The following is a 13,228-nucleotide window of genomic DNA, read 5'->3' on the forward strand; positions in this document are numbered from 1 at the left end:
GGCAGGAAGCTGAGAAGGGAGAGGGGGAAGGGCAGGCTGGACAGTGCCGCCTCATTGGCCCTGGCACTGTCCCGATGGGGCTTGTCTGAGGTGTGTGTTCCTCTGCACCAGACCCAGCTCACCCAAGAAACGGGTCCCTGGCTGTACCACTCTGGGGACCATCTGCATTAGGAACCTGCAGTTCCATGCCAGGAATGTGGGTTCCCTGCTCCAGTGGAATTCTAAGCCTCCTTTCGGGCCCAGACGGCAGCCCCTCTGGTGCCTGAATGCCTTGTCCCAGGCCATTGCCTATGGTTCTCCCCCCCGGGAGGGTCAGCAGCGTCAGTGTTAGGAGAGTCTGTGGCAGAGCAGGATTCATGGGCTCAGGGACAGGAAACACCTGAGCAAGGTCATGCAGCAAGCAAGTAGGAACCCCATGAAGTGAAATCAGGGCAGGGCTGGCCTATGTCCTGGGCTTTGCGGGACATTCCAGGCCTTATCAGGCCCTTGATCTGGGGCTGATCTAGCCAGCTCTGTCATTCTCTCTGGCCCTTCTTCCCCCGCTGGTGTCTCTTTCTGTGCCACTGTCTCTCTTCTGTCTCTTTTCCAGGAGGGTCCACATCACCTTTCAGCAGCCCCATCACCTCTGATGAGGAATACCTGAGTCCCCCAGAGGAGTTTCCAGAGCCTGGGGAGACTTGGCCCCGAACCCCCACTATGAAGCTCAGTCCCAGCCAGAACCGCCGTTCCTCTGACACTGGCTCCAAGGCACCCCCCACTTTCAAGGTCAGACCGCTGAGGCCAGCCCCCGGGCAACCTCATTCCTTCATGTGTGCCTTTGTTCTTGGGGCCACACCAGGTTTTAGCAAGGCCTAGAGCTTGGCCCCATTAACCCTTCTTACCTGGAGCCAGCCTCTGTCAGCCTAGTGTGGAAGAGGTTTCTGTCCCAGAATCCTCTGGCCCCCAGGCCACATCTGGGTCCTGAATGTCTCCCCTGACACTTTGGGGTCCCCCCTTCAGGTCTCACTTATGGACCAGTCAGTAAGAGAAGGCCAAGATGTCACCATGAGCATCCGTGTCCAGGGGGAGCCCAAGCCCGTGGTTTCCTGGTGAGTAGCAGCCACTGGCCACCACGGGCCAGCTTCCCCCATTCCAGCCTTGGCCCTGGGAGGCCTGGCTTTGGGTTGAGGGGAGTGGACCCTTTGTGGACTTCCCTGTGATCTGCCCAGGGGTCTATCCCGGGTCCAGTGGTGCCACTCCCTTAACATGCCTTTGTTCAGGCTCATTCAGGGCTGCTTCTGGGGTAGGGTTTGGGTAACAAAAGGTCTCCTGTCTGTCCAGTTGGGGATGAATGGACAGGAGTCATCTCTTGGAGAAGGCTGCCCATGCTCACCCCTATCCGGTGACAGCGGGGGTGATTTTCAAGGCCTGCTCTGTTCCCAGACCTGTGCTAGGCCTGGGCATAACAATTTGTATCTGAGCTGGCAGAGCCCAGGGTTAAATGTGGGCCTCAGCTGCACTGCTTCCTCCTGGGTGCATAGAACTTTGATTACTCAGGTCGCTTAGATTCTTATTATTTGGATTCTAGTTTTCATCTGTAATTGATTGTCTGGTCCCCTGTGATTTTTTAACATCGTAAGTTATTTCTTAGCCCTTTTGGGAAGTGAGAAAGCTATCCGTTGGTTATAAATAATAAAAAAAATAAGACACGAAGACATTTCAGAGCTACCAAGAACTGAAGAGTGTAGTTAGGTTCCAAGGAAGGTTAAGATTCAGGTGGGCAGAGGAGTTCTGGAAGTTCCTGGGGGTGGGGGAGGATCTCAGAGTCAGGGTGAAAACTTGGCCCTGTTAACCCAAGGGTGCTCATGGTCAGTGAGACAGATCTGACAAGTAGACCAAAGACGGGGTGGGGGGTGGAGGAGCCTGCTTGGCTCTGCGGCCCCACTTCCTGGTGCAGGCAAGTCAGGACCTGGGCCCCTAGACTGAGTTCCTGTCCTTCTGACAGGCTGAGAAACCGGCAGCCGGTGCGCCCAGACCAGCGGCGCTTCGCGGAGGAGGCAGAGGGCGGGCTGTGCCGGCTGCGGATCCTGGCGGCTGAGCGGGCCGACGCTGGCTTCTACACTTGCAAAGCGGTTAATGAGTATGGAGCCCGGCAGTGTGAGGCCCGCCTGGAGGTCAGAGGTGAGTGCCTCACGCTCTCCATAAAACCCACCCTGCCCGCCGGCCCTGGCCCCCCCATCCCCAGCCTCTTCCCTGCTCAGATGCCAACTTTCACACAACCTCAGTTAGAGGACGCCAGAACAGAAAGGGCCTTATAAAATCCTGTAATTTGTTGCTTATATTGCAGTTGAATAAACTGAGGCCCAGAGAGGGGAAGTGACTTGCTCAAGGCCACCTGGCAAGTTGTTCAGTGCTTAGTCTACTACGCAGTACTGCCTTCCCTATGCTTAGTCGCACCTACTCCCTGATATTAGCCAGAGAGAGACCCTACTTCCTGCCACCAGCTGTCCTCTCCACACACTCTTCCAAGCTTTGGTCACCTTGCCCTTTCCAGGCCTCTCCCTCACAAACCCCCTCCCTGCCCCTTTGCCCTCCTACCCATCCCATTGCTGTGCAGAAGCTATTGTGGCTGGAGGTTGCAGTGGGGAGAGTCTGATAGCTGGACCCGTTCCGAGGGGCCCTTGGGGTGACTTGGGCTTGAAGCATTGCCAGGGACCCCAGGACTGTGAGGGTGAGCAGGGCCATGGAATGTGGAGAGGCCTGGGCCCCCGGAGTTGGGGCATGAGGGCAGGGGGCCTTTCAGGCAATGGGGATAGCAGGCAGGCCTTAGCCAGGCTGCCCTTGGGGGGCTGGTGGTGTTCCTCCCGAGGGCTGGCTGTCAACCTTGCCTTCTACTCACCTTTCTCTGTGGGCAGCTCTTGACTGGGAACCCTTCCTTAGTTCTGCACTCAGCCATCATCCCTCCCTTCCTGGTAGAGGCGAGTTTCTGGATACCACCAGCCCCTGCTGGAGCTTAGACCCTAACAGTCACGGTCACCTTCGCGGGGCCCTCCCTATCTCAGTTACCTGCCCTATGCCTCTTGTTCTTGGAGCTGCCACTCCTTGGTCTCTGAATTCTTCAGCTCTCCCTGCTCCCATTCCCTGGCCTGTTCCTTCCCCTCCAGGGTCTGGCTCTGCCTTGCTTCTCTGTCTTAACCCATGTCTCAGTGCTTCTCTCTCTTTGGGATTCCTCCTGACATCCCCTGGGCTTTGGGTACCCCTGATGCCTTTTCCCTAGTTGCCCACAGCTTCTGCCCACCCAGGAACCCCAGAGACCTCTGCGGTCTCTGCCCGGCCTCTGGCTGGCTGCCAGTCCCCCCATCCCAAGGCTGATCTTGGAGGGAACTGAAAGTGGCAGTGTGCCCTGGCAGTTTTAGAGGCAGGTCTCCACGTAGAGGGGCCCTAGCCAGGTCTGCGTGGTGTGCGTGCCCGTGCGTGCGTGCGTGTGTGCGTGTGCTGCACTAACCTGCCGCTTGCTGACTGAGGTTTTTGTCTGTACACAGGCGAGTGAGCTCAGGGGGCCGACTGCGCTCCCCCCGCTACCCTCCGAGCCGCGCCCCTGTCTCAGGCACCTCTCGGACCTCGCTGTGTTTCACTGCCTCCTGCCCACAGACCCTGCCGGCCCGCCGGCCTGGACCCTGTCCCAGCTTCCCATTCCCTCCCCTCTCCACCTTATGCAGCATCCTGGGATAGCCCATGGGCCCCTAGGGACCCTTCTTCCCCACGTGGACATATGGCTGGGCAGCCCCCACATGGACTGAGTGCCAGGAAGGGGCAGCCATGAGGGGTATCAAGACACCCCCCCCCCAACTTCTCCCTGCAGGGGAGCACCCAGCGAGCGCATGTGCTACCGCTGCTACAGGCCCTGTCTGTCTCTCTGTTTGTCTGTCTGTGTGTCTGTGACAGTCAGGGAAGGATGCCTCTGAGCTGGTGTGGGGTGAGGCAGAGCAGGACAGGCCAGGGCATAGCCTCTGCAGGATGGAGGGGCCTAGGAGGGCAGGAGGCTGTTGACAAGAGGCTCATGAAGTGGGGGGCAGTGCACTGACCATTCCAGAAGTGGGTTTCAAATGGCACAACACTTTCTATTTCACAAGAGACTAAAAGCCAGAGGCCTCAGGCCCTATGCTGTTGAGGAGGCCTGACCAAGTCCTGCTCTGGGCAGGTTTAGGGCTCATTTGGGGCTCCCCTTTTCACTGTCAGGGCCTGGGACGCTCTGTCTGGAAATGAGGGTGTTAGCCAGGCTTGGCCAAAGAGTGAGGGCCTGCTGTAATGGGTGTGGAGGTATTTGGAAAAAGTTGTTTCTTAGCTCAAATAAAGTCCAGTTTGTACCCAGCTGGTGTGCTGTGTTTTTTTTTTTTTTTTTTCCGCCGCCGTCTCTGCCCCTACGTGGCCCTCTCAGTTTCCCTGCCCTTGATTCCTTCCCACTTCCCCTGAGTCCACCTTCCCTGGCCCAGCTTGCCATCCTGAAGGCAGGCCCTGGAGTTCCTTGCTGTCCTGGCCGGGTGGGCGGGCTTTCCCTGTCTCCAAAGGAACAAAATGCATCTCTCTCTCTGTATCTGTCTGTCTCTTTGTGTGTGCGTGTGTGTGTGTGTGTGTGTGTGTGTGTCTCCCTCACCCCGTGTGTCTCTATTCCTCGCGTGCCCCCCTGTGGCCGCTTTCCCCCCAGCACATCCTGAAAGCCGGTCCTTGGCCGTGCTGGCCCCCCTGCAGGACGTGGACGTGGGGGCCGGGGAGATGGCGCTGTTTGAGTGCCTGGTGGCAGGTCCTGCTGACGTGGAGGTAGACTGGCTCTGCCGAGGCCGCCTGCTGCAGCCCGCACTGCTCAAATGCAAGATGCATTTCGATGGCCGGAAATGCAAGCTGCTGCTCACGTCTGTGCACGAGGACGACAGTGGTGTCTACACCTGCAAGCTCAGCACGGCCAAAGGTAACTGCCCGCTCAGACCCGAGGGCTGCCATGGGCACCCCAGAGCTGGGGGGAGGGGACCGGAAGTGTAGGAGCTGGGCGCAAAGTAAGATAATGCGGTACACCTGCCTCAACACGCGGAGTAGCGCCTGGCACGGAGGGCCTTCTGTGTCAGTGTCAGCTGCTGTTCCCGTAGAGAACCAGTCTGCTGAGGTGTAGCAGAACCCACCCGGACTTGGGTTCCAATTCTGGCCCTGCCACGCACTGTCACGTGACTTCAGACAAGTTACTACATCTCTCTGAGCTTTAGACTATCTGTAAAACGAGATCACGAGACTCGCTATCTTGTAGGGGAATTGGTCAGATTAATGAAATAACATGTGTAAAGAACAAAGTACAGCACAAGGCTGGCAAAGGGTGGCACCTGATAAATGTCACCCATTATTATTATTAATGACATCTCTGACCTGGTCTCTGTCCTCATTGGAAGAGCAGAGATGACGCCTCACCAGCTTGTGGTAATGAGCCCCTTAGGTGACACTGGAAGTCTTTGTAAAGCAGGAAAGGATCCGGTTGGCATAAGGGGCTGTTCTTTCCCCCCAGAAGATTCCTTGTGGGCTAGCTTCACGGGGTCTGGGGTGGGTGGGAGGAGTGGAGGCACAGCCCAGGCCCAGAGGACAGTTCCGAGGGGAGGTGAAAGGTGTGGGGGAGGATCGGGGTTTGGCTTCCAGGCCCCTCTCCTGGAGCTGAGCGGAGCTTCGTCCTGAGTGGGCAGGGGCAGTGACGAGGGGCTCCTGCTGCTTCCCCAACCACCGTGGCAGCCTGCCGCCCACCGTCGCCAACCTCCACCCTCCTGAGAAGGCCAGGTCTTTGGGTCTTGCCTACTACCTCATTCTGGCGTCTGGGGACCTTGCTGGGCTCTGCCCAGGCTCCAGCTCCTGGCCCAGCTCCCCTCTCCTGCCTGGCATATGAGGGCAGGACCTGTGGGTTGGGGTTCCTGGGACTCCGTGGCCTTCGCTGCCCCAGTGCTGACCTCCCCCCCACCACTAGATGAGCTGACTTGCAGTGCCCGACTGACGGTGCGGCCCTCATTGGCGCCCCTGTTCACTCGGCTGCTGGAGGACGTGGAGGTGCTGGAGGGCCGGGCGGCCCGCTTCGACTGCAAGATCAGCGGCACTCCGCCCCCTGCCGTTACCTGGACTCATTTTGGTATGGCCCTCCACCCTGCAGATGTTGGGCGCCTCCTGAGGGCCAGAGGGCCGGCTGGGGGGCCCCCACTGAGCCTGCTCTGCATGCCCGCCCCTCCCTCCCCCAGGCCACCAGGTGGAGGAGAGCGAGAACTTGCGGCTGCGGCAGGAAGGAGGTCTGCACTCTCTGCACATCGCTCATGTGGGCAGTGAGGACGAGGGGCTGTACGCAGTCAGCGCTACCAACGCCCACGGCCAGGCCCAGTGCTCGGCCCAGCTCTACGTGGAGGAGCCTCGGACGGCTGCCACCGGCCCCAGGTACCGCGGCGCGCCCGGGGCTCCCAGGGCTGCCTCTGTGTGGCCTCGGCTGGTGGTGGGAGGGGCTGCTCTGGGCATCTGGGCAGCTATGTTGTTCTTACAGCTCAAAGCTGGAGAAGATGCCCTCTATCCCCGAGGAGCCAGAGCAGGGCGAGCTGGAGCGGCTGTCTATGCCCGACTTCCTGCGGCCACTGCAGGACCTGGAGGTGGGACTGGCCAAGGAGGCCATGCTGGAGTGCCAGGTGACCGGCCTGCCCTACCCCACCATCAGCTGGTTCCACAATGGCCACCGCATCCAGAGCAGTGATGACCGGCGCATGACACAGTGTATGTGTCTAGGGAGGGACCCTGGGGAGTGTCCCCTCTGGCACCCTCTGCACACACAGTACCTTCACCTTCTCCCTGCCCTTGAGCCTTCCCTTTCTAGCCTGCCCAGGGATGGGGCGCTGCCGGGGAGGGGAGTGCGCAGGCGCTAGGAGGTCATGGCCTCCTTCCTTGAGTTGCACGGTGCCACCTGCTGGATCACCGCTCTGAGCCTGGGGTGGCCCCCTTAACACTTGCTGGACAGGCCCTACAACTTGCTGCTGACCAGCTGCAGGACTGTGGGCAAGGTTACGGAACCTCTCTGTGCCTCAGTTTCCTTATCTATAAAAGCTTGTTATGAGCTTTAAATAAGTTAATACATATAAAGCACTCAGAGCGGGGCCTGGCAAATAGCCAGTGGTCAGTAAATGTTAAAAATATTATCATTGCTATTGTTTTTGTCGTTGCCATTATTATCCTTGTTCATAAAGCAGTGTTGCTCACACCTTCCTGGAGAAATTTCAGTGAAAAGGCCAGTGTGGGCAGCGTCTGGCTCCGAAAGGATGCTTGGCCACGGTTGTTAACAATACCAAATAAAGAAAAGGAGCCAGGGGAGAAATACAGAGGAACGTATCTGGGACCGTGTCCTTTCCACCTCAGATATTTCTCTCGGCGGTATCTCATTTCCATCCTGGAAGGGATCTGAGTCTCATGGGAAAAGATTTATCTAACCCCATCAGACAGCCCATGCTGCGACCGTGATGGGTGCCTCTTACCGCTGCGACATGACAGAACTTATCTTTCTTGAGCACTCTGTGAGTCCCAGACCCTGAGTGCTGAAGGCCTGACATCATCAAGGGCCTATAAGGCAGGTACTATTATCCCGGTCTGCAGGCAGGGAAACTGAGGCTTACAGAAGGACAGGGACTTGCCCAAAGGCAGAAAAACACCATCTGACCCTGGCACCCACCTCCTAACCAGGATGCCCCCTGTCACCTGTGCCCCACTCCCCTACCCCACTGTCCAGTGCCATCACTGTGGCTGTGACTCTTCTCCTCACAGCCCCCTCCTCGGGCTGTCTGTTCAGCCCACAGGCTTCCTGTCTCTCATTCTGCTTGAGGCCCCCGGTGGGTGTCTCTTGGGATCTGAGCTGGCATCTCAGCCTCTGTCTGTATCTGGGGTCAGCGGCAGCCCTTGGTCTCTCTTCCTTTATAAATAGTGTCAGCAGAGATAAATGAATGGGTGAGTGTTTCACGTGGTGATAACCACTAAGAGAGGGGAGGGGTGTTTGGGGATGGCCTTGACGTGAAGGAGGACAGTGCAGGCCTCTTCCCCTTCACACCCCCGCCTGAGATGGCCTCCCTATCATCATTCAGGGATCACAGTGTAGAAAAGGAGGATCAGAATCAGAGGGAAGCAACTTCAAGCCATGGTTCCATCACTCATTAGCTGGGTCACCTTGGACAAGTCCATTAATGTCTCTGATCTCATTGGTAAAATGAGGATCATCTTGCAGGGTTGTTGAAAGGATTATGGAAGAAAGTACATGTCAAGTAGCTGGCATAGACTGGGCACAGAACAGACAACTCTTATTATAATTTATAATCTAACATCTTTGGCACTTACTATGTGTAAGGTGTCGGGTACTGGGCCTGACAGGACAAGTTAGCCCCGTCTTTAAGGAGCCACGACACATGTAAGTAAAGGGGAAGAATTACCCACAGCAGTGCGGGCCTGGTGCCGGGCACCCCGGGGAGGGAGTCAGGGGTGGGGGTACAGAGAAGGCTTCCCAGGCTGGCATTCACTTGATCTGTGTCTTGAAGGAGAAGGCGTTAAGTAAGGGAAGAGTATTCCAGAAGGGAGGAATTTCGTGAGCAAAAACCTGGAGATGGAACTCCTGGGGCTTGTTCAGGGACCTGATGGCTTGTCAGGGTTGGAGGAAGAGAGGGAGACGTGGCCGGGTGGGTGTTTGGGCTGAGGGCTTTGGATGCTAGTAGGTACGTCGAGTGCGGTAGGTGCCGTCAAGGTTTCCAGGTCGGGAGGTAGCATGCAATGCCATTGGCAGAGTGTGGACTGTGCCAGTGGAGGGCTTTTTTTGGGTGCCGTGCTGCAGACGGGACCAGCAGTGGCCATGCGGGATGAAGAGGGGACTGAGGGAGGGGCCTTAGGAATGAAACCTGTCAGCACTTTGATGCCCAGGTGTGACCGCCAGAGGTGCAGAAATGAGGGGTAGTTAGCGGGGTAGGAACTCACAGAGGGTGAATCAGTGTGGGAGAAAGATGAGAAGTCACTGGAGGGACAGCCAAGAGGGGCTAGGGCTGCAGGTGTAGGCTTCGCAGCCTGGACTTCGGGTTTGCTGCAGGGTGGACGTGCTTCTTGCCGTCCGCCCCCCTCTTGCCCCCTCGCTGCTCCCTCAGCGGGTGAGGGTAAAGGGCCAGGCCTGTGGTGGCATGGGTCCAGCCCTCCAAACCTCCTCACTCAGGCTCGGTGTCATTGTCTCCCTGCCCACCCCCCAGACAGGGATGTCCACCGCTTGGTGTTCCCTGCTGTGGGACCTCAACATGCCGGCGTCTACAAGAGTGTCATCGCCAACAAGCTGGGCAAAGCTGCGTGCTATGCCCACCTCTATGTCACAGGTAAGGCAGGCACTTTCTCGGTCAGCTGGCTTCTGCCTACACAGAGGCCTAGGTGAGGGAGAGGCCTCCCTTCCCCTTATGCCCTTTGGAGCCACTTGGCCTTGCCCTTGGCCCTGTGGCTGTGCCTCTGGTCTCCATCCCACTGTCCTGAGGCTTGGTGATCCTGCGGAGCCATTGGGCCCTAAAAGACCCAGCAGACCTCTGACCTCTGGCTTTCAGATGTGGTTCCAGGCCCCCCAGATGGCGCCCCGCAGGTGGTGGCTGTGACTGGGAAGATGATCACACTCACATGGAACCCCCCCAGGAGTCTGGACATGGCTATTGGTGGGTCAGGCTGCACAGGGCTGTGGGGTGGGGATGGAATGTGGGCAGGGACACCCAGGCAGGGGCACCCAGGGAGCCAGGATGGGGAGGCAGGACCCAGAGAGGTGTACCAGTGGAGGGTAGGACAGAGCAGGGGACTCGGAACATGGCCAGGAGCTGCTATGCCTGTCTCCTCTCCAAGGTGGATAAAGCCCTGGGTCCACATCAGGGGAGGCCACAAAGGGGCCTCCACGTTCCCTTTCTCAGAGGGACTGGGTGTTTGGGTCATGATCCTGGGAATACCTTCCCCTTCCCTGTGCATATGACTTCTCCCTGCTCTGTACCTCAGTTTCTCCATCTCAGGTTGTAGCAAGAAATTGGGATATGAGTTAAATTCCCTCCATGCCTACAACTGGACCCCATGCCTGGCACCTGGTTGGCCCTGAGCATGGCTGGCCAGGTTGGAAAGAGCAGATGGGAGGTAGGCAGAAGCAACAGGAGAAACTGAGGCAGGTCCTTAGAGCAGACTAATGATGAGTGTCTGGGTCCTGAGCCAGCTGAATGGGGGGGGACAGGGGGTGTCCCAGCAATGCCCACCTCTAGCAGCTACTTCCCCACTAGACCCAGACGCCCTGACCTACACCGTGCAGCACCAGGTTCTGGGCTCAGACCAGTGGACAGTGCTGGCCACGGGCCTGCGGGAGCCCGGGTGGGCAGCCATGGGGCTGCGTAAGGGGGTCCAGCACATCTTCCGGGTCCTCAGCACCACCATCAAGAGCAGCAGCAAGCCCTCACCCCCCTCTGAGCCTGTGCAGCTGCTGGAGCACGGTGAGCCTGGGTTCTTCTACGGGGGTGGGGGTGGTTGGGGCTGCTGGGCCAGGGAACTGGGTCTTCGTGGTGGAGGCTCAAGGGCTGATCTAGACATTCTAGCTATGGGGGGAATAGCACGGCTGGGGGCAACCTTGACCAGTCCGAGCACGTTTTCCTCCTGAAAGCTGCATGCACAGTGGGCAAGGCTGAGGCTCTGGAGTCAGACAAGCTCGGGGCAAAGTCCCCACTCTGCTACTTCCTGGCTATGTGCCCTAGACAGATAGCTGAACCTCTCTGAACCTCAGCTTCCTCATCTGTAAACACGGAGCTCCCATGGTGGTTGGCGGGTGGTTAAGAGCATACAGGACACTAACGACCTGGTATTAAGCCCAGAACCAGCTCGTGCTCTTCTCCATCCAGGCCCACCACTCGAGGAGGCGCCCGCTGTGTTGGACAAGCCGGACATCGTGTATGTGGTGGAGGGACAGCCCACCAGTGTCACGGTCACCTTCAACCACGTGGAGGCCCAGGTCGTCTGGAGAAGGTGGGGCCCTGCCTTGCATGCCTCATTCCCCACCTGTGGCCGTCCAGCTCTGGCCATCCTGGCCTGACCCCCACCCTGTGCCTGGATGCTGGGTGACCTCCCTGTCGTGTCTCTTAGCTGCCGAGGGGCTCTCCTAGAGGCACGGGCAGGTGTGTACGAGCTGAGCCAGCCGGATGATGACCAGTACTGTCTTCGCATCTGCCGGGTGAGCCGCCGAGACGTGGGGCCCCTCACCTGCACTGCCCGCAACCGCCACGGCACACAGGCCTGCTCAGTCACCCTGGAGCTGGCAGGTGGGTGGCAGGACGCTTCCTTCCCTCTCCTCCCTGTCAGGCCCACGGTCCTTGCCTTATCCCCCCGGGTGCATACACCCTCCTGTCAGGCCTGGCCATCTAATGGCTGTAATAATACGAATGCTAGCAGAAATAACAGTGATAGTGCGAATAAGATATTTATTGAGCACCTAGTATGTGCCAGCCTCAGTGCCAGATACCTTCCTGTATCACCTCATGGAATATTTACGTTAGCCCTGCTATATGGGACAGGTTATTATCCTCATTTGACAGATGGGAAAACTGAAGCTTGGAGAGTATGCTAAGTAACAGGCCCAAGGTCACACAACTTGATAAGGACAGGAGCTGGGATTCAAGCCTGGATGCCCAACGCCAGGGCCAACTCCTGGCTCCCGTGTTAAACACAACAGGAAATAGCACCTCAAATGTAACAAGTGTAAGGGGACCAAGTTTAATTTCAAAAAGAAAAAAGCCCAAGCGAGCACATTTGATTAGCAGACTCTCAGCTCTGGGGACCCTGGCTGCCCTTTCGCACTGGTCTATTTGACAGACCCTGCCAGCCTTTGCAGTGAGGACCCTTTTTATAATTTCTCCTTTAAAGATGTAGGCTCTCAACCGGTGGCATGCGTTAAGTAGTAATTGTCTTGTTTTCCGGTTTGTTAATTAACTCTAGGCATATGTACCCGCCACTCAGAACTTCAGATCAGCATGAGCTAAACAGTGTTACCTGCTGAGTAGATACAATTCCAACCAAAGGCAAAGAAAGTGACATTTTAGTTAGCACAGGCAATCATATCTGGATAAATGTACATTTGCTGGTGCTTTTAAAAAATTGTTCAAGTTCACTTGAAACCTTCCAGTCCTTTGACCTTCACGGAGTAACCCCCCCCACCACCTCTGGACGAGAAACCAGATTCCCTGAGGGGTGGGAAGGGATCTTTAGCGTGGAAGAGAAGTGGCCGTAGGGTGTGTGAGGAAGAGGTGAGGGAGCCCTGCTGGCCCTGATATGGATGGGGGGTGGGCACCGATCATCTGGGTCCCTGTCTCCCTTTTGTGTGTTTCCTCCCTTGCCCAGCTTCTCCACCCGCCCCCCCACCCCCGCCACTTCCTACTCAGCTGCCACTTTGCTCCTTGAGTGTACCATCTATAGGACTCATTTTTCTTCCCAGATAGAGGAAGAGCCTTAGGGTTTGGGAAGCCCTGGCCACTGAGAGCCCTGCAGCCCAGCCAGGCTGGGACAGTGACTGAGAGAGAGAGAGAGACACTGTGTTCCAGTTAGCCGGGACTAGAACAGGCCTGGGGCTTGGATCTTCATGCCCCTCCCACTGTGCCCACCACCCCCCAGCCCCCAGGCAGGGCAAGTGGAATTGCCTCCTTCCTCCATATCTGCCCCACGGTAGGGTCTTCTTCACTCCCAGGGAGCCCCCCTTTTATCTCTACAAAGTCGGACTGGGTGCCTGTGATGGGTGGTGGTCCCTGCCCTGTGCCCCTGTTCTTCCCTCAGGGTCTGCTCACTCCCACTCCTCTTAAAGCTGAGACCCTCAAACATGCTCAGGAGGTGGGGCACTGGGAAGTCACAGGTTCCTCTGTGAAGCACGCTAGAATAGGTATTTAATTCCATTCCGAGAATTAGAAGCCACTCTGCCAGGAAATAACATGACCGCATGATATGCGTAGAGAATGAAATCACTGTCACATGTGGGAGAGCAAAGCTGAGGATTGGTATATGTTTGTTCATCTTGTCATCTCCCAGATGACAAAAGGCGCCTTTAAACATTTAAACAAGATTCAGAGAGAAAACGTCAAGATACAGGCAATGCCATCCGCGAATTTAATTCAGGGTCACAGCCTGAGCTGCCTTCTGGGGCCCAGGACAGTAAAGCCCGAGGTAGGGCTGTGCAGAAGGGCGG

The 13,228-nt window shown here is 57.3% G+C and overlaps 1 protein-coding gene across 4 annotated transcripts in view; it reads left to right on the forward strand.

The window, feature by feature from the left end:
• SPEG (striated muscle enriched protein kinase) overlaps positions 1-13,228 on the forward strand; it is a 49,611-nt gene that overhangs the window by 18,427 nt on the left and 17,956 nt on the right. The window contains exons 9-20 of one of the 4 annotated variants that reach the window (XM_042950234.1): positions 590-765; positions 1,000-1,088; positions 1,985-2,160; positions 4,685-4,945; positions 5,975-6,133; positions 6,240-6,429; positions 6,533-6,756; positions 9,249-9,368; positions 9,588-9,692; positions 10,293-10,499; positions 10,902-11,025; positions 11,143-11,318. In XM_042950234.1, the coding sequence (XP_042806168.1) occupies positions 590-765; positions 1,000-1,088; positions 1,985-2,160; positions 4,685-4,945; positions 5,975-6,133; positions 6,240-6,429; positions 6,533-6,756; positions 9,249-9,368; positions 9,588-9,692; positions 10,293-10,499; positions 10,902-11,025; positions 11,143-11,318 (2,007 nt within the window). Of the gene's footprint in view, positions 1-589; positions 766-999; positions 1,089-1,984; positions 2,161-2,326; positions 2,549-3,521; positions 4,342-4,684; positions 4,946-5,974; positions 6,134-6,239; positions 6,430-6,532; positions 6,757-9,248; positions 9,369-9,587; positions 9,693-10,292; positions 10,500-10,901; positions 11,026-11,142; positions 11,319-13,228 lie in introns of those variants that run through there. The other 3 variants (XM_042950235.1, XM_042950236.1, XM_042950237.1) reach the window with 3 other exon arrangements.

The sequence above is a fragment of the Panthera leo genome, chromosome C1 (genome assembly GCF_018350215.1).
Source record: "Panthera leo isolate Ple1 chromosome C1, P.leo_Ple1_pat1.1, whole genome shotgun sequence".
NCBI lineage: Eukaryota > Metazoa > Chordata > Mammalia > Carnivora > Felidae > Panthera > Panthera leo.